Below are 25,038 nucleotides of genomic sequence, written 5' to 3' on the forward strand. Positions count from 1 at the left end.
AATCCACATTATTTTAGTAAGGGTAAATACGTATTGATGCATGCCACTTTTTCTGTTTTTTTTTTTTTTTGTTTTTGTTTTTGTTTTGTTTTTCCTGTCTAAATAATCTGCATTTGTATAAGAAAGTGGGTGGGGTAAGGAATTTACATTATAAAATGTGTTCAGACCAGTTTAGATTTTCAAATTTTCCAATCCTTGAGTAGAAACTGAGGTTTAGAGACAAGTGAACAGTACACATGATTGTGAAGATTTACAGTCTGATTTAAATTCAATATGGGAAAGGGCAGATCAGTCGCTTCTTCGTTTCATTGTATCAAAGAGTGCGGTACGCTTGACTGCGGGGGAGCTACTTGTGGTGCAGTCTCTCAAACATTTGCTCTTAGCTGTTTAAGTCCATGCACCTGAGCACAAAGTACTGAAGGAGAGCTGAATTGTAATCGCCCATTGAGCGCTGACATTGTCATCAACAGTTGCTTTTTGAATACACCTGACGCCTAATGTCTGTACTAATAAAAACTGTGAATGTTTGTCAATATAAAAATGTTGAATAGTTAAAACTACCCAAATGGTCACTTGATCTATTAAACCGGTACCTTGAAACCCTTCTCAGTAAAACACAATACAGTACAATATCTATTTATTTTCTCATTTCATATGAACATATGACAGAATGAGGATACAATATGACAAATGTTTGTACGAGGCTGTTACATGTGTTTACATTACAAAATAATGAGAGAAAAAAGAAGAATCAAATACTCTTCTAGCACTTTACAAAACAGTACATATGTAAAGATACTTTTACATGTGTAGTAATACGTAGTTTAAATCAATATAGCAAATATTAATATGAAGTTGATTATCTTAAAATGTCTAATATTGATGGCAAATTTTGGTGGCCCTGAATTTGATATACCATTAAAATATAACGAACCCATTAAATTTGAATCTGACATATTTAATGAGACCATTAATCAATTTTTTAATAATTAACAGCTATTAACAGAGTATTAAAAAATTAATGGCCCAATTAGTTTTTACTAATTAATGTGGAATTAAGAGGTACCTTTTTAATGGCACATTAATTTCATGCCAATTAAATTTTTTCATGGAGTTTTAAGGAGCCAGTTTACTTATTTAAATGGTTTATTTTATAATAAGTAGCTTTCCATGGCCATCAAAGTCATTTTCACAAGGTATATTTTACTACGGTTTTAATAAATTTATTTCATTGCTTTTTAATATATGGCATTAAAACTATGGTCATGATTATAGTAGTATAGTAATTGCCAGTTAGATCACACTTTTTAAATTTAATTAGAAAAAAATAATTTATAAAAATTTTTTATAAATTATTTAATTAAAACGTATATTTTTTAAAAACAACTTTCTAATTTAAAATCAACAATTTTTAAAAATTATATTTTTTTTTAAAACAACTTTCTAATTTAAAATCAACAATTTTTAAAAATTATATTTTTTTTAAAAACAACTTTTTAATTTAAAATCAACAATTTTTATAAATTATATTTTTTTAAAAAACAACTTTTTAATTTAAAAAAAAAACAACTTTTTAATTAAAACATATATTTTTTTAAACAACAATTTAAAACCTATTAAAATAATTTATAATTGTTTGTTCGTTTGCTCTTTGATTGTTAACTTTTAGTATTTTATACAATAAATCATACAGTGGTATTTTATCTTGTAACATTTTAATGAAAAATAAACAATAATATCCACAGAGTGTACTTGTTTTTGTCTTGACATTGTGTGATTTAAATAAATACATATAATATAGATGAGTTTACAAAATAAAATATATTGTTTGAAAGAAAGAAGATTTACTGATAATATAAATCCTCATTAGTTACAACAAAAAACGGAGAAAAATGATAATGCTACTTGTGCTCTTGTGGAAGAATGAAATCAAAGTTTGTTAAAAGTACAGGGGAATTTAGATATCCATAAAGCATGTTACCTTTATTACCTAAAAAAGGTTAACACTTCCAGATATAACTATTGTGGCCAGAAATCCTTTAGATAATGGACCTCCTGTCACGAACTGGATGCAGTATGTATGAATCATGATTATTGTTATGATAGTGGACTAAGTAAAAGTGAATGTGATAAACAAATGCTTTCCAATTTAAAGAACACTAAATCAAAAACATTTGGAGAAAAGATTGCAAAACATTTAGTTGTAAAACCAGCTATCAAAACGAAATACAAACTTGGTCTCGGACAGGAACAACAGTTTAACAACTTAACGCCCAGACGAAAACGAAAGTCAAAAAACGGGAAAAGGGGGTATACTCTGCCCCCGAAATAAATTGGAGTGATGAATTAGCAGAAGAATTACACAAACCAATTAAAAGAAAATTTAGGAAACGAAGAGTGATAGTTAATGATATTGATGATACATGGTCAGCTGATTTAGTTGATATGCAAGCTTTTTCAAAATATAATAAAAGGTGTAAAGTAATTGTTAACCGTTATTGATATATTCAGTAAATATGCTTGGTTATTCCATTAAAGAATAAAACCGAGAATCTGTTACTGAAGCATTTGAAAAAATAATTTTAGAAGACGATTACCAGTAAATTTATGATAGATGAAGGAAAAGAATTTTAATAATAAAAAGTCTGAATCATTTTTGAATAAAAATAAGATTAATATGTATCATACATTTAATGAAGGAAAGGCTGTAGTAATCGAAAGATTTAATAGAAGTTTAAAAAGAATAATGTGAAATATTTTACAGCAAATAATACTTATACTTATTTAGATAATTTGCAGGAAATGTTGATAAATATAACAAAACAAAACATTCTAGTAAAAAAATACACCAACCGAAGCCAGTAAAAACTTAAATAAAGGTACTGTTTACTTTAATTTATATGTGATTTAAAGATACCAAAGAGTAAAACAAAATTTAAAATTGGTGATCGAGTTCGTTTAAGCAAACTTAAAAGACATTTTGAAAAAGGATATACACCAAACTGGACAGAGAAATATTTATAATTTATAAAATTATAATACAAATCCAAGAACATACTCTATTAAAGATTTAAATGATGAAATAATTCAAGTTCATTTTACGAACAAGAACTTTTACCTACTACACAAAGAATTTTTAGAATAGAAAAAGTTATCAGACGAGACATAAGAAAAAACAAACTTAGTAAAATGGAAAGGTTACAATGAAAAATTTAATAGCTGGTTCCATTTTAGTGAATTGGAAGAAATTTAAAATTGAAAAATATATTATATAAATGAGTAATAAAAATTAATTTTCTAATAATGAGGACTCGTAGCCCCCGCGCTGCCGCTGGAATAGAAACAATAGATCAATTAATTATTCACCTAACTAAACTAGCTGCTGCTTACAGAAAAAGTTATAAATTTTGGGAGAGTAAGTACTGGGTTATATATTACAACAAATATCTTTAGTTTGTCAGCTGCATTAGCACTTGTTCCAGCTATTCCTGTATTGTTAGCAGCTGTTGGTGTTGTTCCATCAATAATTACCATATTTATTAATAGACTAAAACTTAACGACAAGAAACTATTTTAGAATTACATCACCACAAAATAAAACAACTAATAACAAAAGCACGGATTGCGGCTTTAGCTGTTCATAACCCTAATGACCTAGAAAAGAAGAAGAGAAAAAAGTTATTCAAGATATATTTTCAATACTGTTAGAAATGCAGAAAGAAAACAATTATTTAATACCCTTTGAAAGATATATAAAGAATTAAACTTAACGGATAAAAGACAAAGAGGAATAATATGTTTTCAATGTGCGTTTTTTTGTGTAAAGATTTTTTCTATAAGTATTATATAAATGGTTAATAGAAAAGTAGATAGAATGGTTATGTTAAAATTATCTAGTGTTTTAGAGGAAATAACAAATCCAGATAAAAATTCATATAAAAAAGTTCTTAAAAGAAGAAATGTTATTAAATCAAAACTTAATAAAATAGCCGTTGATGAATGTAAAAACCATATCATTGATAAATTACAAAATGTTATTGATCCTTATCTATCAGAAAAAAATAAATTATTTGAATGGAAATGTGGTTGTCTATTAACTGAAGAAGAGAATAGTGTACCCCCGGGTACTAAAACCTCTGGTTTTAAAAGGTTATGTGATTGTCCCATACCAAATAATTATCGAAACAATCCTAGAAAAGTTAGTGCAATAAATTGTAATACAAATGAGGAAAAAATATATAAAACTATTTATTAAACAGCTAAAGATCTTAATATTCATACTAGAACGATATCAAATTGTTGCGAAGGCAGAGGTAGGGCAAAATTTGGAAGATCAAAAAACGATGGAGAAAAATATAAATTGAAATATATATAGGTTTTTACCGAGGGTGCGTTTGGTCCTAAGATTTTTTTTCTAAATTTAATATATAGATGGAAATTGAGAGATCAAAAAAACAATATTATAAGAAATTTGAAATTAAAATTGAATATAAACAAGATCCAAAGAATCAATTATATTTAACTATAAACGATTCTTATGGTATTCTTAAAAATGAGATTAAAAAATTAAAAGGTATAAAAATAAATGTTGTTTTAAAAATAACTTTTGTAAAAATAAGTGCAACTGATACAATATATAAATCAGCCTATTTCCAATCAAAAGCTTCAGAAGTTATTAACAAAAACGAAATAAAAAAAACTTTACGCCAAGCCTTTGACGAAATAATAAACAGAATTGGTAACTGGATATCTGAAGGAAGCGGCTGGCGAATAGAGTCAGTCAATGCTCATTATATAAACAGATATAAATATGAGCCTTTAGCCGCTTCTAGTTATCTAGAATTGCCAAAATTATTACAACATTCAAAAAAAGGATTAATAAATATAAAGAACAATGACAATGAGTGTTTCAGGTGGTGTCATTTGGCACGTAAATTTCCTGCTAAAAATAACTCTACAAGAGTTTCTAATTATAAAAAACATATAAAAGATCTTAATTATACTGGAATAAAGTTTCCAGTGACATCAAATGAAATACCTAAAATCGAAAATTTAAATAGTATTTCATTTAATGTATTTGGGTATGAAGAACCTTCTGGTGTCTACCCATTATATATATCAAAGAGTTGTTTTGAAGACCACTGTGATATGTTATTAATTAGTAACGATGAGAAAAATCATTATGTCTGGATTAAAGATTTTAACAGACTAATGAATAATATTACAAAAAAAAACAACATAAAAAACATTTCTGCAAAAGTTGCTTGCAGCACGTTACTCAAGAAAGAATTTTAAATAATCATAAAGAGAATTGTCTTGCTATCAACGGGACACAGGCTATTAAGATGCCTCCTGTTGGTAGCAAAGTACAATTTGAAAATTTTAAAAAACAGTTGGCAGCACCTTTTGTTATCTATGCTGATTTTGAGGCATTAACTGAAAAGGTATCTTCAGCACAGCCTACTTCTGACACCTCATTTACCGAGGAATATCAGAAACACACTGACTGTGGTTATGGTTACAAAGTCGTCTGTTGTTATGACGACAAATATACCAAGCCAACTCAGGTCTATAGAGGACCCGATGCTGTTTATAAATTTATAGAAAAAATGCTTGAAGAAGAAGAGCATTGTAAAGAAGTATTAAGAAATAATTTTAATAAAGATTTAAGAATGTCTAAAAAAGATGAAACCGAATATAAGAAACAGAAATCTTGCCATATCTGCGGTAAAGAATACAAAAAAGATGATTTACCAGTAAGAGACCATTGTCATATAACTGGTAAATTCAGAGGGAGCGCTCACTCAGAGTGCAATATTAATTTTAGATTAAGTTATAAAATTCCTGTTGTATTTCATAATTTGAGAGGTTATGACTCTCGTTTTATTATTGCAACAAATTGGTAAATTTAAAAAGCAAATAAACGTCATTCCTAATAATATAGAAAAATATATGGCGTTTATGATTAGCGACTTAGTATTTATAGATTCGTTTCAATTTATGCCTCAGTCGTTAGATAACTTAGTAAAAAATATTCCAGAATTTAAATATCTTCTGGAAGAATTTCCCAAAAGTAAAATTAATTTATTAAAAACAAAGGGTGTTTATCCATATGATTATATGGATTCGTTCGATAAATTTAATAATACAAAATTACCTTCCAAAGAAGAATTTTATTCTGCGTTGAATGAAACACATATTTCCAACGAAGAATATGAACATGCAAAAAATATTTGGAAAAAATTAAAAATAAAAACAATGGGCGAATACCATGATCTATATTTAAAAACTGATGTTCTGCTTTTAACAGACGTCTTTGAAAAATTTAGGAAAATATGTATGGGGTACTATAAGTTAGACCCCTGTCATTATTTTAGCAGTCCTAGGTTAGCCTGGGATGCTATGTTAAAAATGACTGGTATTCAGTTAGATTTAATATCAGATATTGATATGTTTTTATTTATTGAAAAAGGTCTTAGGGGTGGAATTAGCTATATAGCTAATCGTTACAGTAAGGCTAATAATAAATATATGAAAAATTATAATAAAAAAGAAGAAAGTAAGTATATTACTTATTTAGATGCGAATAATTTATATGGTTGGGCAATGAGCCAGTCTTTACCATCTGGTAATTTTAAATGGCTCACAGAAAAAAAAATTAAGAAATTAATAGCAAAGGGTAAAACCAATTTTATAGTTGAGTGTGATCTTGACTATCCGGAGAAATTATGGAAGACCCATAATGATTACCCTGTTGCTCCTGAAAAGATTATTATACCAGACGAATGGTTGTCTAATTATAGTTAAAATATTAAAGAAAAATTTGAAATAGGAAAAAGCAATGTAAAGAAGTTGGTTCCAACTTTAATGAAAAAGGAAAAATATGTAGTTCATTACAGAAACCTAGAACTGTATACTCAGTTGGGTTTAAAAGTAACCAAAATACATAGAGTTTTAACCTTTGACGAAAGTCCTTGGTTAGAAAAATATATTAATTTTAATACTCAGAAAAGATCTGAGTCTAAGAATTCTTTTGAAAAGGATTTCTTTAAATTAATGAATAACTCCGTCTTTGGTAAAACAATGGAAAATTTAAGAAAAAGGGTTAACATTAAATTGACTCATGACGAAAAAATATTATAAAATATTGCGCGTCCAACATTATCAGTGCAACAAAATTCAACGACAATAAACAAATAAAAGAAAGTCTATATTGAATAGACCTAGTTATGTTGGAATGTGCATTTTAGATTTATCAAAATATTTAATGTATGATTTCCATTATAATTACATTAAAGAAAAGTATGAGGATTCAACAAAGTTATTATTTACTGACACAGACTCATTGTGTTATGAAATTAAAACTAAAGATGCGTATAAAGACTTTTATAAAGATAAAGAATTATTTGATAATAGTGATTATGAAAGTAATTCAAAATTTTATTTCAATGAAAATAAAAAAGTAATTGGAAAATTTAAAGATGAAACTGCCGGCATTCCAGTAGTTGAGTTTGTTGGATTACGGAGCAAAATGTATTCTTATTTGCTAGAAAATGAAGCAAATACTAAAAAATGTAAAGGAATTAAAAAAAGCGTTGTCAAAAAGACAATAACCATAAAAATTATAAAGACACTTTGTTTAAATCAACACAAAGTATGCATAAATTTAAAGTTATAAATCAAAAAAACATAATGTTTCTAGTTATGTTATAAATAAAACGTCGTTATCATGTTATGACGATAAAAGATTTATTCTTAAGGATGGGATTACTACCCAAGCCTACAAATAAAAAAAAAAGATTTATACATCATTACGATGTAATTTTTTAAGCATCTTTATGATGTGATTTTAGAAAGAACATAGTTTCTTATTTTTTAAGCATCTTTTTGATGTGATTTTTTTATTTTTTAAGCATCTTTTTGATGTGATTTTTTGATTTTTTGAAACATCTTTATGGTGTGATTTTAGAAAGAACATAGTTTCTTATTTTTTAAAACATCTTTATGATGTGATTTTTGATTTTTTAAGCATCTTTTTGATGTGATTTTAATTTTAGAAAGAACATAGTTTCTTATTTTTAAAACATCTTTATGATGTGATTTTTTATAATTGTTTTAGGGGAAACATAAGTTTCTACTTAAATAAAAGAACCATAAATTGTTAATTGAATATTTTTAACGTTCAAAGAATTAATAGAAATAATATCATTCATTTAAATTTATTAGCATAATTAATAAAATAGATTCATTTCTTCTCTTTGTGTTTTGCATTGTAACTTGAAGAATTACATTTTCTTTATTTTTTAGTTGTAATTTAGCTTCTCCTTTATCTAATTTAATTGCATCAACAAGAATAATTAAAATAAATCATGCTTGATTCTTGCATTATTACCATTTTGAACTAAACCAGGACTAGCATTTACAGTTTTCCATTGAAATAATCCACTATCAGTATCTTCAGTATAACATGTTAAGAACAATGGAGGTTTTCTTATTATCTGTTGTCGTATTTTACTTACTTTTTCGTTTATATATTGAATATTCCCATTATATAATTATTCCAGTTAAATAAAAACAAAGTAATCATTAAAGTTTTGATTAAAGTTTTAGTTAACTAGATAGAATCTTGCATAACTTCTGTTCTATAGTATATGAATTCCTGGAATCATCCAAGATGAATTGTAAACAATGTTCCTTTGCTGAAATTAATTTCAATTTTCTTGGAAACATTGAAATTCATCTCACGTCCAACTAAATCAGACTCGCTCCACAATGAAAAATGGATAACAACATTACTATCACAGGGGTGAACCAACGATAATGTTGACTTCAATTATATAATCCCCAGCTAGTTGAACTCGAAATACACTCGCTTCATATCCTCGGGATCATTATATTTATGATCTGTTTTAATAAAACTTTTATAATCTGTTATCTTATTAACTCGTATTCCAAATAATGCAAATAAATTTGTGGTATTTAATACATTTTGTTGTAACTGTTTTATCTTCAATGTCATATTTTCCCCCCACAATATAATCTACATGTAACTGTTTGCTATTATAATATTCAAAAAGAAACACTTCACGTCTTACTTTTTCTAGTTCAGATTTATATTCTACAAATTTATTTTCATGTTCAAGAATTACTTTAGCTAAATCATCAACTCGTTTTGTTGTAGCAACTTCAGAAGCAGACAAAATGTCAACAACACCTTTTGTTCTAGCTAATTGTGTTTCTTGTTTTAAGAAAACATTTTTTACTTTTGTAATTTCTTGGGTATTAGTAGAAATTGCTTGGGTATTAACAGTAATTGATTCTCCTTGTTTAGCTGATATTTCAACTACAGAGTCCAGATCATTTATTATTTTTTTAATTTTATCATTAAATTCGTTGATATCTTCTTGTAATAAACCTGTAAGTTTACTTAATTCCGCGTACTTTAAATTATGACGTGTGTCAACAGTACTAATCAAGATCCGAAGTTGTTTCTTAAAGTTTCTATTTAGAATTAAGCTCTTTTTAAGGTTATCTAATGCTGTGCCGTGATCATCACCTCTTTGTGAAGCTCCTTTTCCAATTCAGATTTATATTCTGCAAGTTTATTTGAAATTAATTCTAATAAATCTTGATTCTTTTTTTCAGTTTCAGTATTTAGTTTTATTTATTTCGTTCTGATTTCTAACTGATACATATTTTGTAACTTTTTCCAGCTCAATAATCTTGTCTTTAGTTCTTCATGTTTAATCATACTATCTTTAATTCTTGACTTTGAGTGTATAACTTTTCAAAATTGGTTCTAAATACTTCTTTTATGTTTTCGTCTGTCAAATCAGATTTCTCTTCAAGTTCTTTAATAGAATCAACCATAGCTTTCATTTCTTTTTCAATTTTATCTTGTAATTGAACTATTGATAATGAATTATTTTTAAAATCTTTTGTTAAATCTTCAATATTCTTTACTTCTGCTTCTAGTGTCTGTTTTATACTTTTGACATCTTCAAGATTATAATCATCTATTACACCTTGAACTTTTCTAAACATAAATCGTCTCGAAACTGCATCGTTGGGTTTATCTGGATTTCCTAGGTTTATAAGGTTATTACCTCCCATATCTAATGCTCTGTTCATTGTGTTATCAAGTTCCTTATTTCTGTGAAGATATGATTCCGATTCTTTTCTAAGTTTTTTGAATTGTTTTTTAGTAGCATAATCACTTAAATCAATATCAAATTTAACTTTACTTACGCTGCCAGGTTTACTTCTTTCTTTTGTGTTATTAAACATTCCCATCTATATTACCGGTAAAGTTTTTTTAAAAGCTTTTCTTGGTTTATCGATATACAAAAAAATCATATTTTTGATTTGTTGCATTAGCAAAAGAGTTAGGGTTAATATTTTGTTCATTACAAATCATATCATTTTCTCGTTTACCTGGACTTTCAAATAAAATATAATGTGAACAATTAATTCTAATATCTTTTGGTGTTTTATAGTAAGACTGACTTAAATAAATAGCACAACAGTTTTTGTGACGTCCTTGAATGAAGTATTTTGTTATTTCATTCTGAACCTTTTTACCTTCACATACAAAATCATCAATATTACTACTTTTTGTTTTTTCTGATTCAAGATTCCACAAGTTCAATTTGGCTGGATCAGCTGAATATTCAAGTATTCATTTGATCCAATTTATTTTTTTCTGCAATTTCATTTAAAAGTTTAATTAAATCCTGATATTAGATTGTTCTAAGTTTTTAGCATATGGGTATAATTTATCAAATATATAAGAGTTTTCGAAGTATAGTATTAATGTATTTGTTTTTCCAGATCCAGAAGATCCACATATTAACATTCTAAAACATGAATCCGGCATAAAAGGATAATGTTGTTTAAAGTTATTGGATTTATTACTTTTTGTATCATAATTTGGAATTTCCATTTATATATAATAATACATTATCTTACATTATCTTACATTATTTTACATTATCTTACATTATTTTACATTACCTTACATTATTATATAAATGCAATCAAAACTTAATGAAATAAGAATAAGAAAAAACTTAATCGGGCAAAAGATGAGGGCTCTTAGAGAAGACATAATGAAAGAAAAAATTAGAAAAGCTGCAAATCGTGATATGTACACTGAAATTTATAAACCAATTACTGAAGGAATAGAAAGTCAAAAAGAAGAATTATCAAGTCAGTTAAAAGCATTACCTGGAATTAAGGAACAATTAGCGTTACTGGGTGAGAAATAAAAGATATAGAAACATATCGGGTTTACCGGAGTTATTCCAAGAACAGCAACAAGCTCTAAAACCAGCTCCTTTAACACCAATAGATTGGGGATGAATTAGAAGATTATGGGAGAAAAAGGTCAGGAATAACTGAAGAAAGGTATTTTCCACCACCAGCAGATCGTGTGATGAGTAAAGAAGAGTATGAAAAATTACCAACAGAAGTAAAAAAAAATTACCAACCACGATATATGAGATGGGGGCTATTAGACTTATGCCCACACCAGAATATACAGAAAGAGTAACAAGACCGGTGTCGCCAGAAAATAAAGAAATATTAACAAATCTATTAGGAAGAAATTGGACGAAAAGAGAGTTTAGAGGTTTATCAGAAAAATCAGTTAATATTTTAAATAAAGATTACGGTCTAGAAGAATAATGGAAGACGGACTATTAAATTAATATCTTAAAGAATCTAGGAGTGAGATGTTTGATCCGCCTGAAGAAGATGAAATCAAAGAATATGTTGAAAGATTAAAAAGAAAAAGAAAGCCAAAAATACCAAATTTTGATGTTGGTATAAATCTTGGTGTTGTAAAAAAATATGGATATAAAACCCCGAACGAAATGTCTTATTTATTTAATTTAGATAATGACTATCCAGAAAAAATATATGAAGAAGATTTTAGAGCAGATATAAAAAATACCAACAAGGATGTCCAAAGTTTAAATGGTATAATAAGCAGTAAAAAAATAGGAAAATAAAAACCCCAAATGATATAGCAGAAATAGAAGAGTTAGAAAATGATCGTAGAGAACTTATAAAGCACAGAATGCAGTTAGAATATATTATTGGTTTAGCTCCTACGGTTGGACAAGGAATAAGATATTATAAAGTTTCACCAAGCGGCCATTATGGTAATTTGTTTATTAATTTAAATAAACTTTATGGCCAAAACAGATTAATCGCTAAAAATAAAATAACAGGAAAGGAAGTAATTAACACTAAGGTAGATAATGATTTAATTGATTTGATTAATAAAAGATATAATAAAAATAAAAAACACTCAATCCATTCGGTAAAAATATTTAAGAAACTAACAGAAAAATCAGGATTACCTATCAATAAAAGATCTATGAAATTTAAAAAAATAATTAGGGGTGATTCCGTCAATGCCTCCGGCAATCAAGGTTATGGTATTTGTCCGTGTAATCCAGAAGAATTAGTTAATGATTTAGAGTTAATTTGTGGTTCAATTGATGCAGGAAATAATAACGAAGAATTAAAAAATAAAGGTATTATGGTAATAGATCAATTATTAAAAATCGATAAATTATTACCAAAACAACATGAAATGTTATATAAAAAATATTTTTCTTGAATTTACACTTTTATTAAAAAATATGTTTAATAATTATATAAATGGAACAAAAATTGTGTTAAGTCTGAAACAGTTAAAAATTACGAAAATAATACCCCTAGTGATTTTACAATCAATTTAGTCGTTCTTTAATTTTAGATAAAAATAAAACTTATGCTGTTGGTTTGGATAGTATTAACACCATGACTTATTCTTGGCATAATATTAGTGATGAATATTATAATAAAAGAATTCGTTATAATAATGGTAAGGATTGGAAAGATATTATATTTACAAATGGTTCTTACAGTTACACTGATATTAATATTATATAAGGAAACATTAATAAGTAATGATGATTATGAATTTGATAAATCAGACATTGCTCCAATAAGTTTGGAATTTGATTTAAGTAGTTTTAAGATTTTGATTTCAATTAAAGATAATTTTATGTTAGATTTAAGAATGTCAAATTTTCATACACTGCTTGGATTTGAGAAAAAAGCATTGAGAAATACTGAATGGGGAACTAACAACACCAAATATAACTAACTCTGTGGATACAATTTATATCATTGTGATCTTATTGATAATCCACTGTTGATGGTAATTTCAGTGATATTATCTATGCTTTAAGTACTGCAGATCTTACAAGATCTTATCCATTTAGAATGGAACCCCGAAGAGTTGGATATTCTGAAGTTAATAGAACTATGATAGATTCAATAAAATACATATTACAGACATATTTGGTAGAATAATTAATTTTAATGAGGTGAAACATTTTTACACTAATTTTAAAAGAAATAAAAATTTTAGTTTTATATAATGTATAAAAAAGTTTATGACAAAATAAAGAATATTTATTTATGTTGATGCTCACACGGGAGAAGAAATTATACGCGGAACAGGTATCTTTGACACTTTAACAAAATTGTTTTCAAGTGGAGTTGCATCGCTGGAAAAAAAGTATTAGAAACAGCAGGAAAAGCAGCACTTGAAAGTGGAACAAAAAAGGTTGGAACAGAAGTTGGAAATTTAGCTGCTAATAAAATTATTGAAAAATTTAAAAAGAAACCTGCTCCGGCAGTTGGTGATTTAATTGTTAAGGAATTACAAGAAAAGAATAACAGTAAAAATAGTAAGAAGGAGGAGGATATTAATATAAGACTAAATAGATTATTGTCAGGATCTGGAGCTTCAGCTCTTCATGAGCTTCAGGCTCGTGCTGGAACACATAAACGTATTAACAGATTAATTTATAAAACTAAAGTTTTAACTTTAATAAAAAATAAAATAATATATAATATACATTTAGAACAAAACAATATTGTGAAAGATACGAACTAACTCCTATTCAATTAGATACAGCCTTAATATCTGTCTTGGGAAATAATGTTAAGCAAGAAAAAAAGGGATATCACTTTACAATTAATGATAGAAGCTCAGTTTTTGATTGGTTTAATGGTTATTTTAAGTAAGTTTTAAAGTAAATAAGCTTGGTGGTGGTAATTATGCTGATGGAGATCAAATTGCTTTAATTAATAATGCAGCTTCATTAATTGATCATTATGGTTAAACAAAATGGAAAAAATGTTTATATGTTACAATTTATATAAGGTAGTAAATAGAAAGAATCTGGTTGAACTATCAAAGATTATGCAGAATCAACTGGAACAAACGAATATATATTTATTAGATACTACTGCTACTGCTGCTGTTGCTGATAATAAAGGTTTTGCTTTTAGGGAAGGATTAATCACGGGTACTAAAGAGGTAAATGTTAAAATTCCATTAAATAATTATTCATTTTTTCAGGGTTTAGAAACTAATATTATACCTCCAAGTCAAATTCAAATAACACTGCGGTTGACAGATGATGATGAATTAATTTTTAGAGATGGTGGAGACCCAGGTAGGGTAATTGTACCAAAATCAATTCTATGGGTTCCGCGTTTGGTTTTCAATGAATTTGGACTTAATCTAATTTCTGAAAGATTTATAAAAGCAAGATGGTCATACCTTCGGAAATGATAACACAATCAGCTGATACACAACAGATTAATACAACTTTTAGAATAACGGCTGTGTAATAAAACCACAACATGTATTGTTTATTTACAACGACCTGACAAAAGTAATAATCAACTAATGAATCCGCTTTTATTAGATACATTTAAACTAAATGTTGATAATAATAATTGCACTTTAAGCTCTTGTCGTCTTGAAGATGGTAATGGTGTTTTTTATCCAGAAACAGAATACACAAGTATATCAAGAATATATGACGATGTAATTAATTATTATTATAAACAAAATAACAGAACTACTGGAAGTCTCTTAAATAGATTTAATTTTCAAAGTTTGTTTGGATTTGTTCATTTTAACTTGGAATATAAAAATGAAGTAATAACAGAAGATCCTAAACAAATTACATTAACAGTTAAAATAAATTCACTTCCCGCTGCAAGATATCGTATTTACGCAATTGTATTGTATGAGGAAACAGTTGAAATAAATACTATTGGAAATGAACTTGTTACTTTTTAAATAAAATAAAACTAAAATAAAAATAAAGTATATAATGTCATCAAATTATATTGAATATAAAGTTAACCTTACAGATGGACAAAAGAAAAATTTAGCACAAGCTTATAATAATAAAACTCCATATAATTTTAGATTAAAACATGAACAATTACGTGGAAACTTCCCTTTACTTTTAACAAAAACACAAATTAATCAAATTAAAAAAGCTGTTGTAAATAACAAGGGATTAGAAATTACAATTCAAAAAAACAAATGTCCAGTCAAGGTCAAAATGGTGGATTTTTGGGAGCTTTGGCTGGTTTGTTAGAAAAACAATTTTTCCAATGGCAGCAAAAATAGCTCCAAAAATATTAGCCCCTCTAGGTATCGGTGCTTTATCGGACTTGCCAGTACTGGTGTTAGTAAGTTACTTGGGAATGGCATGATTCAGTAGCTAATGATAAGAGAAATATGATAATACCATATGTTACACCTAATCAAAAAAGACAATTAATGGGTTGTGTATAATTAAATTAACACAAAAACAAAAACAAGACGGCGGTTTTTAGGCATGTTGGCTGCTAGTCTTGAATACCTTTAACTACATCTTTAATTAACTGTAAAGTAAAGGCCGTGGTATACAGATGATTCTCAACGTAGACCATATAGACGAATTCCAATATAAAAAAAAAAAAAAAATTAAACAAACCAATTTCTAACTTGAAATAGAACAATGGGTAAACAATTAAAAATTAAAAAACTTTAAAGGTATATTTAGTAGAAATAATTTATAGGTAATATAAAAAAAAAAACGAATGTGGAATAATCAATTTAGACGACTCTGTTGGACCTGGAACACATTGGGTTTGTTATTTAAAAAATATGTATTTCGACCCATTGGACTTCCTCCACCAAAAGGTAATTGAATATAAAAAAAATATAAAATATAATAATGCTCAATATCAAGACAAATTAAGTGTCCTTTGTGGTTTATTATTGTTTATTTTCATAAAAATGTTACAAGATAAAGTACCGTTGTATGATTATTGTATAAAATACTAAAAGTTAACAATCAAAGAGCAAACGAACAAACAATTATAAATTATTTTAATAAATAATATGAAAATGTACCTAAAACGACTCCTATACTACTTTCAAAATGTGTGGAAGTAGCGTAGTAACTAAATCTAAAAATAGACGTGAACATTGTACACGGAAGTGACGTAGTAACTAAATCTAAAAATAAACGTGAACATTGTACACGGAAGTGACGTAGTAAACTAAATCTAAAATAAACGTGAACATTGTACACGGAAGTGACGTAATACATAGAAATTTAAATTAAAAAGTTGTTTTAAAAAAATATAATTTATAAAAAATTGTTGATTTTAAATTAAGAAAGTTGTTTTTTAAAAAAATATAATTTTTAAAAATTGTTGATTTTAAATTAGAAAGTTGTTTTAAAAAAAATATAATTTTTAAAAATTGTTGATTTTAAATTAGAAAGTTGTTTTACAAAAAATATAATTTTTAAAAATTGTTGATTTTAAATTAGAAAGTTGTTTTTAAAAAAATATACGTTTTAATTAAATAATTTATAAAAATTTTTATAAATTATTTTTTTTTAATTAAATTTAAAAAGTGTGATCTAACTGGCAATTATTATACTACTGATAATCCCTTTAAATAGTAAGAAGTAATGGGTGAATTTTAATGGTTACCTGTTAAAACTCTTTAAAAAGCTTTTGAAAAAAGTAAGGCCAATTTCATGACTCTTTTAATGGCAAGTGCATCTAGTAGTGTTTAAAGAAGTTTGAAAACCTTCTGCTGTCAAACCATTGGTACGACTGTAAGATAATTTCACATGAATATTTCCCATGTTACCTTCTACTAAATTCCTTCAGATCGCTTTCTATAAAATGCGGAAATCTTCTCTTCTAAAGACGCTGGTCCGATTTAAAAAGATGACAGAAATGTTCTTTTGGTGACCCTCCGCAATATTCTTTCAAACCATTCTCATATCATCTGTCTGGTGACGGATATAGCTTTCCCGGTATGACTATACCCAAGGAAAAGTTAAGGTTCTCCTCTGAAACTGCTGGTAAAAATAATTGCACACCACGACCGACCCATTCCCAAATTACATCAAGCTCTAATCCACAATATCCCCAAAACGCCATTCTCTACCTCAAACCCTTCTACCCCACCCAGTATACATTGTTTTACATTACATTACATTAATTGCTTGTGTTTCCTGATATTGCCTCTAAGGATCACGTCATCATTCCTTCTACCCATTCCTCCCCATCGCATAATTATGTATTATGTCTTTGTATTCTGTGCCATCATCACACCCGCGCGTCCCGCCCCTCTGCCAGGCATACACAACGCGCAATGTTATTACCCACCCGAATCAATCAGTAAAGAGTTTAAAAATCTTCCCTTCAGAAACCACTGACCCTATTTAAGATAATTTTACCACTGGCGCTAGAACAGAAAGAAAATTTACTCCGCCCACTTTATGTTGTCAACGAAAACCTCCAGTCGAATACCACCAATGCCTCTGTATATGTTATCGCAGTTCGGTGAATGGGTACCTAGTATAATGAACAAGCGATAATTTATCCCCCTTCGTGCATCAGTCACATTGTCTCAATATTCCATTTTGCTGAGATTATCAACATAGTTTATGCTTTCGTCAACGTTACAGAAAAAACTTGCTTCACCCTCCCTAATGAACATCCGGTCTAGAGGTCATGGCAGTATGCACATGTTTTGCGATATGTAAACAAACAAAACCAGAATTTAAAAAAAAATTCAAAATTTCACACTTAAACTCGAAATGCTGAATGAAATTCATTTTGTGTATGATCTTTAATTTGAAAACGTACATGTCTCTGCATGTGTTCTGTTTATTTTATTCATTTTACACATTTATGCTGCATTTTCACATTTTAGCAAACACGTGTAGTAAAAAAACAATTGACATACATTTTCACAACAGCCAATCAGAATGGTTTTGTAATCTAGAACGGAACTTCACCAGGGAAGCTCAACAACGTTTTCTGTGTAACGTTGAAATAACTATAAACTACATGTTGTTTTTCTAAGATAAGATGTATTGAAGAAATGTGGCCGGTACACAGTGGAAGATAAATTACCACTTGTTTGATATCCATAATACAAATTTACCGAACTGCGTGTTTTAGGTATGAAATGCGCGATTGAAACGGGTTAGTATATTTTTCCGTTCATGACCATGGTTCTTATAGAATACCTAGGGGTAAGGTATAACATGTACAGAGGCATTTTACAGATATTTACCTTGCATGACCCTTTTCCAAAACAAGCAATATACGAATCTCAGGTGAGCGATTTCGGACCATCATGACCCACTTAAAAATATTTTTGATTTGCCCTTTTGCGAAAGAATTTCTGATTAAAGGGATTAATTATAAATAAACACACACACACACACACACACACGCACGCACGCACGCACAATAAAATTTGAACTTCTGAAACGTGTCTAACGATGATCATTTCATTGGGTCTTTTCGGCCCCTAAATATGTCTGTAAAAGAATACACGGGAAGTGTTATTTATGTTGTTTAACCGCATTTGAAACCATGCAATATTTGGAAACGGCTAAATGAGGAAATTATTTGAATTAAAGATTGGCTGGGTAGTTTTAGCTTTCTTTCATAACCGTTTACAGTAAGTTGATTTGACTTGGAGAATAACGTGGCAGTCATAAAAAATAAAAAAATATACACACACATTATTTTCATGAATATTTATGATGGCTGATTTCTGCCATGTCGAGTTATCGTGTTGGCGGACGAAGACGCAACACGAAAACACGCCAAGACGACAAATACAGACAGTATACACAAAAATACGACAAATCGACGAATGAATGGACCATAACGAATTTTGTAGCCGCTAACACAAAACCTTGACCAGAAATTGTCGAGTTGGCGACTATTTTTGGTCTTTGCCCCTCGACGTGACAGATATCTGCTACGGTATTTTGAGGATAACATAAATACTCATACAAACTTTGACATATATATGGCTTAATATAAAAGCATTAGTTTTCATCTTTTGAAAATAACTGATGTTGAGATATCTTGAATAGCCGCAAGAGTCATGTTTTTACACAGTCAAATATAAGAGTCATACAGGAACTTCCTAATTCGTTATCTTTCAGCCACATCCAGACACGCTGTAGATATTTCTATTTTAAATAATACTTGATTCATTCTTCGCCATAACTGTTCAAGGATATTATTCATTTCAAACTTCCTTTTGTACCTAACGCGAAATATTCATTATTATATCCTTGTTGTTCAGTAAAGTACAGTGGTAGTATTATATAGTCGCATAAAATCCTATATATATATTTGGTATTTACTGACTCGAGCTCTAATCATGCTATTGCGGAATGAAGTGTAAAGAATCTCAGAGTCCAGGTTAGGTGGTGCCTTTAAATGTTACACTTTTATGTCGAGGCCATTAATCAGACTTCATGTAGACTTGGGAAATATTTGTCATGTTTATGTGCGGTGAACATAAGCCATGGGCCTATATTCAAGATCAATGGAACTTCATAAGTGAACCTATCATATATTATCAGTAGTCATCCTCGCTGAGCAAAGAGAATCTTCCTTAAATGAATTAGGGAATAAAGGTGAATAACCTTCGAAGTATCAAATCAAATCATAACGGAGAACAATATGGTGCGTGTGTGTGTGTGCGTGTGTGTGTATGTGTGTGTGTGTTGTAGATGAGTGCGGGGGGATTCTTTAATATGCCACTTAAGCTATTTTTTGAATCAACAGACTTTATTTTTACAACGAATTTACAGTTACATTTTCTATCAAATCTTATGTAAAATGACATATTATTTATTAGTTTTCTTTAGACTTTGTGTTGTAAAACCTAGGTAACCGATTAAGTCTGACAGGACTAAATGTATTAATATTTCTCTGTGTGATGAAATAACTATTATTTTTATTTCAGGATAAAGGAGACACACATTTACCAAAAGATGACATTCATAATAACTATGCTTAAATCGTTCACTTCGCTTGTTTTTGTATGTGTCTTTTGTCCAAACTGGACTCTTCAGATGTGTACTCATCCTGATACAGATACCTTTAGCTGTGACAATGAAGTCCCTGTTGCTTTGCCTACAAATGTCACACGCGTTTTTATCAATATATATTCTGGTAATAAATCCTTCAATGCCACCTTGTTTTCTCACAAGAGCTGGCGGTATGTAACCTTTTTAGACATAAAGGCGAAATACAATCAAAAGTATGGCGAAATTGTAGTTTCATTTTCAAGTATGTGTTTCAGCACACTGGACGCTTTGCAGGAACTTCGATTTCAAGGGGACAGTATTAAAGAATTTAGTTTGGATACATTCCACAATGTTAAACATCTAACAGAACTCATGTTTTATGAGTGCTTTTATTTGAACATGGACAGTGTCATTTCAGCTCTTCTAAATGCTCATATTACAATCGAAACTATGTCTTTAAACGACGTATCCAGTGGGTCTGAAAAACAATGTAATATTAATGACACATTCTATGATCTCCTTGAATCGGCAAAGGTTAGCAGTCTGAGCTTACGGGGAACAAGTATTCGTCTGCATAGACTGAAACGCTGGAAAAAGAAACCAACATTGTTAAAAGCACTTGATGTTTCACAAGCAAGAATGTTAAAATTACCAGAAAACACAAATTTTGGTACATTGCATGAGATTTATGCTCCATTTATCCAAGGTATCAAAACACTGAATATATCCGCAATTCCTTTGCAGTTCTTTTTACCAGACAATGACTTTTTGAATAACAAAACCGTAAGAAATTGCGCTGAATTAGGGCATGAGTTTATGAAAATACTTTACTTACAAGTTGAAAACATGTATTCAGATTTCATATTTCACGATCAGGTAATTATAAATAATACCTTACTGAATATCTCAGACTGTAATTTCAGTTTAAAGAAGTGGCATTTTAGAAAAAATAGAATAACGTATTTCAATATAACATTTCATCTTCCACTAACTAATACGCTTAAAGAGGTTGATATCTCTAATAACGAAATAAAGTACATATCTCCATCTGCACTTAAAACAGCAAGGGTGCTTGAAAGTTTGAATCTGGAAAGAAACCATCTGTTTCAAATGGAGAATTTACCAGAATTTAAGGATTTACTCGCAGCTTCTACCGCTTTGAAATATTTTAGTGTGGCCGACAACAACATTTCAAATTTACCACGAGATTTGTTTAGAAATAACGTTATATTAGAAGTAATTGATTTAGCAGACAATAATTTAAAGACAGTCACATTTATTTATAAACATCTGGAAAAGCTAAGATTACTAAATATTGTCAGAAATCGTATAAAATATATAGAAGGTAAAGCATTAACAAACATTCAGTTATTTTACAAAACACGTACTTCTGCAAGCATTGAAATGGCTGGAAACCCATTTGAATGTAGTTGTGATAGTGCTGAATTTATGAAATGGATAATAACCTTGGTACATCAACAACCTGAGAAAAAACATGTATGTATAATGGAAAATGAGGAAGTAGAAATAGATACTGAATCATTTAAGCTTGCGAAATATTTATGTTATCGCACAACAGTTATAATAAGTGTGTCCATTGTAATTGTCATTCTAGTGACAGGGATAATTGTTCTGATAAGACGAAAAAGAAAGGAAAAAGAAAAGTGCAAGCGAAAACTCTTTCTGAAAGACTTTCAAAAGGGTATCTTGAAAGAAAAATATTTATGTCAAATATCATATTCAAGTGAAGATGCGGCGTGTGTTCTGAATGTCATAAATCCTACTTTGAATGCAGCTTTAAGGAAGGAGGTACGCTGTGAACGGGATGTCATTTGTATTGGGGATAAACATTTTTCCTTGGGACGGCCAATTATTGACGAAATATTACGGTGCGTATCCGATTCATGTGTCATTATATTTGTTATTTCAAAATCATTCTGTGAAAGTCGTTGGTGTGAAATGGAATTAAGGGAAGCACATGAAGCAAACAAACCAATCATTCTTATCTTCAAAGAGGAGGTAAAAACAGATGCCATGCCGAGACTCCTCCTCACTGTTTTCAATAGACTAACACGAGCAAAGCTTGTTGAGGACGAAGAGCATTACACACTTATCCCAGACTGGGGAAGCCTGTGTGAATCAGTTATTAAACTAGCGGCAGAGGAATTCATAGCTAAACAAGCAAGATAGTGACTCAGTGGCTAAACTGAGTAGTATGCATAATGTTCAGTCTTACAGTATGTTATGCATTATACGATGTTGAGTGTTTGACACTTCGAGGGGTTTACGATACATTTACTGGCTAATGTTTTATGTTTGCTTAAATGTTCTGAACGACAATGCTATACATTCATGACTTTAATTGTTTTCAGTTATCAAAATATAACATGAGCAAGATAACTGAAATATGTTATCTTATGTTATTTGTTTCAGTTACTGTTTTGAAACTTCACACAATCTGGATGTAACTTCTTTCTTTTATCAGTGTAGTGGGGTGGGGTGAGTAAGTGGCGTCTGTGGCCGAGCGGTGAAGGTCACTGACATTGAATTACTTGCCCCTCACTGATGTGGATTCAAGCCTCACTCGGATCGTTACATTCGTTACGGAGGGACATGTGTGGTCTTCATCTACAATCAAAGCAGGGAAGTTGCCATTTGATCTATAATTGTGTCGGTGCAACGGTAAACCCAACAAAAACAAACTGTAAACATTTCTTTATTCTTATAATAAATTCTGACATTATGCTCTGCGAAGGGATACTAGTAGCATGGTATAGATTATAAAGCCTTATCATGATGGACACAATTGATTCCACCTTTGCAACCCTCCGCGCAGTCTGATCATGATCTGCATTGTTCGCCATTCTGTCAGTGTCTTTTAAGCATCCCTTTTAACAGCTAATGGTACTGTCCAAACTGAAAGATGGACAAGTTCATTACAGGAATTTAGCAGGGTAAGGGTTAAATATTCTTGCAATGACAACAGTCTTGATTCACATTAAGCCAGTATCGTTATATAATTATATATTAAGCGTAAGTCACATTTTTACAGCTCTTGTTACTTAAGTATCACATTCATAGTTGAATGAGTCTTACCGTATTCGACATTTTCTTGAAAAAAGGCAGGACCTATGACCACATGATTAAATAAATCAACTGTTCGCACAACGAAGCCAGTTTAACGGCCTGTCGCACTACAGATATGCAATAACATTGTTAAAACCTAGAAGAAGAATTATTTTTAACTCTATTTCTTTACTGTCTTTATCAGTTTGGATGAACAATTTCTCAACATGTCAACATACTGAGCCATGAATAATAATACGTACAACAACGGATCATGTATATTTTTCTTATCGATATTCATAACCAATAAATTTCCACCTTTTGAACTCAATGACTCAACTGCCTTGATATTTGGTCTGGTTTGTAGGGTGTTTAGCCACACAGACACTGTTTAAGAATTTGGCAACCTTTCGACTTTGAAAAGAAGAAGAAGGCTAAAATGTCTCACGGACATTATCACGGGTACGGGCAGTCACCTAGGTAGCACCAATGACTTTTCATAAGCTAGCTTTAAGTTGATATCTTTACCTCATAAAGGACAACTACATCGCTTGTTGAGGTTTGAAGCTATAGACAGGAATGTGATTCGATGTCAGTGACTTTTGTACATTGGTATAACACTACAACATGCACTGTGAACAAAAATATGATCACGAGTATGTATTTAAAAGATATATTGTGATATTTACTTTAAATGCAGATAATTCCTATCAAATATATTAACTTTACTAAATGTATAAATTAATTGTGTATGTATGTAGCTAGATGTCATGCAGTAACAGTTGATTGCTTAAAAATTTCCAGATTTTAGTGGTAGTACACAATTTTACTGTATTGATTAACAATTATATACCGCTTGCACTATTTTTAACCTAATGCATAGTACATCCGCTCAGTCATACTTGGTTATTACGTGGATATATTAGATTTTTTTTTTGTCAGAAATATGAAAAATTATGTAATCTATAACTCTGATGTAAAACAAAATGGCGTCATTTAAAAATCTAACGGAAGTGACTTCTCCGGTCCTTCTATTGGCCCTCTCTTTTGAACCAATCAAAATGATTGAATTCAGTACTGACCCTGTTTTCTCGTATTGTCTCTGTTTATCTCATATTGGCTCAGTTATGTTTTTTATTACATACTCGTTTCTTTTCCTCGTTAAGTTACACTGGTACCGGAAACGGCAATATTTTTTCCATACACTGACGCCTGAATTTCATATCAGGTGCGTGATGTAATTCAGTGTGTGTTGTTGCACTATTTTTTTCTGTTTGGTTCAGTATTGTCAATCCTGTTCAGGTTATTAAACATATTTTTAATAATTACATAATATTTATACGTGTAGATGCGTATGTAATTAAAAGGTTATTATCTTTGCATCGGGAAATATGCATTCGTTCTTCAGCGGAAGAATATTTCCGCTGAAGAACTCGACGTGCTAATAACCTATAGGTATTAGCTTTATCTGTTTCATATGATGTTCGCAATTGGTGTAATACAGTGTCTTATATTGTAAAGTTGAATAATAATATCTTGAAAAATCTATCGCTTTTGTTGAATTTATCCGCCTTTCCATTTAAGCATAAAGATAACTATTGGCAATTATTTATTCATGTACAAAAAATCAGAAAACTCACTGTTATTGCATAATTTGAAATATTTGATTTCAAGAAGCATTTTATAACCTTCCTTTGTTTTCAACGCTATGCAACATTCTTTTTATGCTTTATTGAGTTATAACGTT

General features: G+C 29.4%; 1 protein-coding gene across 4 annotated transcripts in view; it reads left to right on the forward strand.

Moving 5' to 3' along the window:
• The window catches only part of LOC128558456 (toll-like receptor 4), a 29,632-nt gene extending 4,795 nt beyond the window's left edge, over positions 1 to 24,837 (forward strand). For 2 of the 4 annotated variants that reach the window (XM_053547742.1, XM_053547743.1), the window contains exon 3: positions 20,162 to 24,837. In XM_053547742.1, coding sequence (XP_053403717.1) covers positions 20,190 to 22,415 — 2,226 coding nt within the window. In that variant the 5' untranslated portion in view covers positions 20,162 to 20,189 and the 3' untranslated portion in view covers positions 22,416 to 24,837. The remainder of the gene's footprint in view (positions 1 to 20,161) is intronic. The other 2 variants (XR_008371637.1, XM_053547744.1) reach the window with 2 other exon arrangements.
• Positions 24,838 to 25,038: the final 201 nt, after the last annotated feature.

The sequence above is a fragment of the Mercenaria mercenaria genome, chromosome 7, assembly GCF_021730395.1.
Source record: "Mercenaria mercenaria strain notata chromosome 7, MADL_Memer_1, whole genome shotgun sequence".
NCBI classification, from domain to species: Eukaryota; Metazoa; Mollusca; class Bivalvia; order Venerida; family Veneridae; genus Mercenaria; species Mercenaria mercenaria.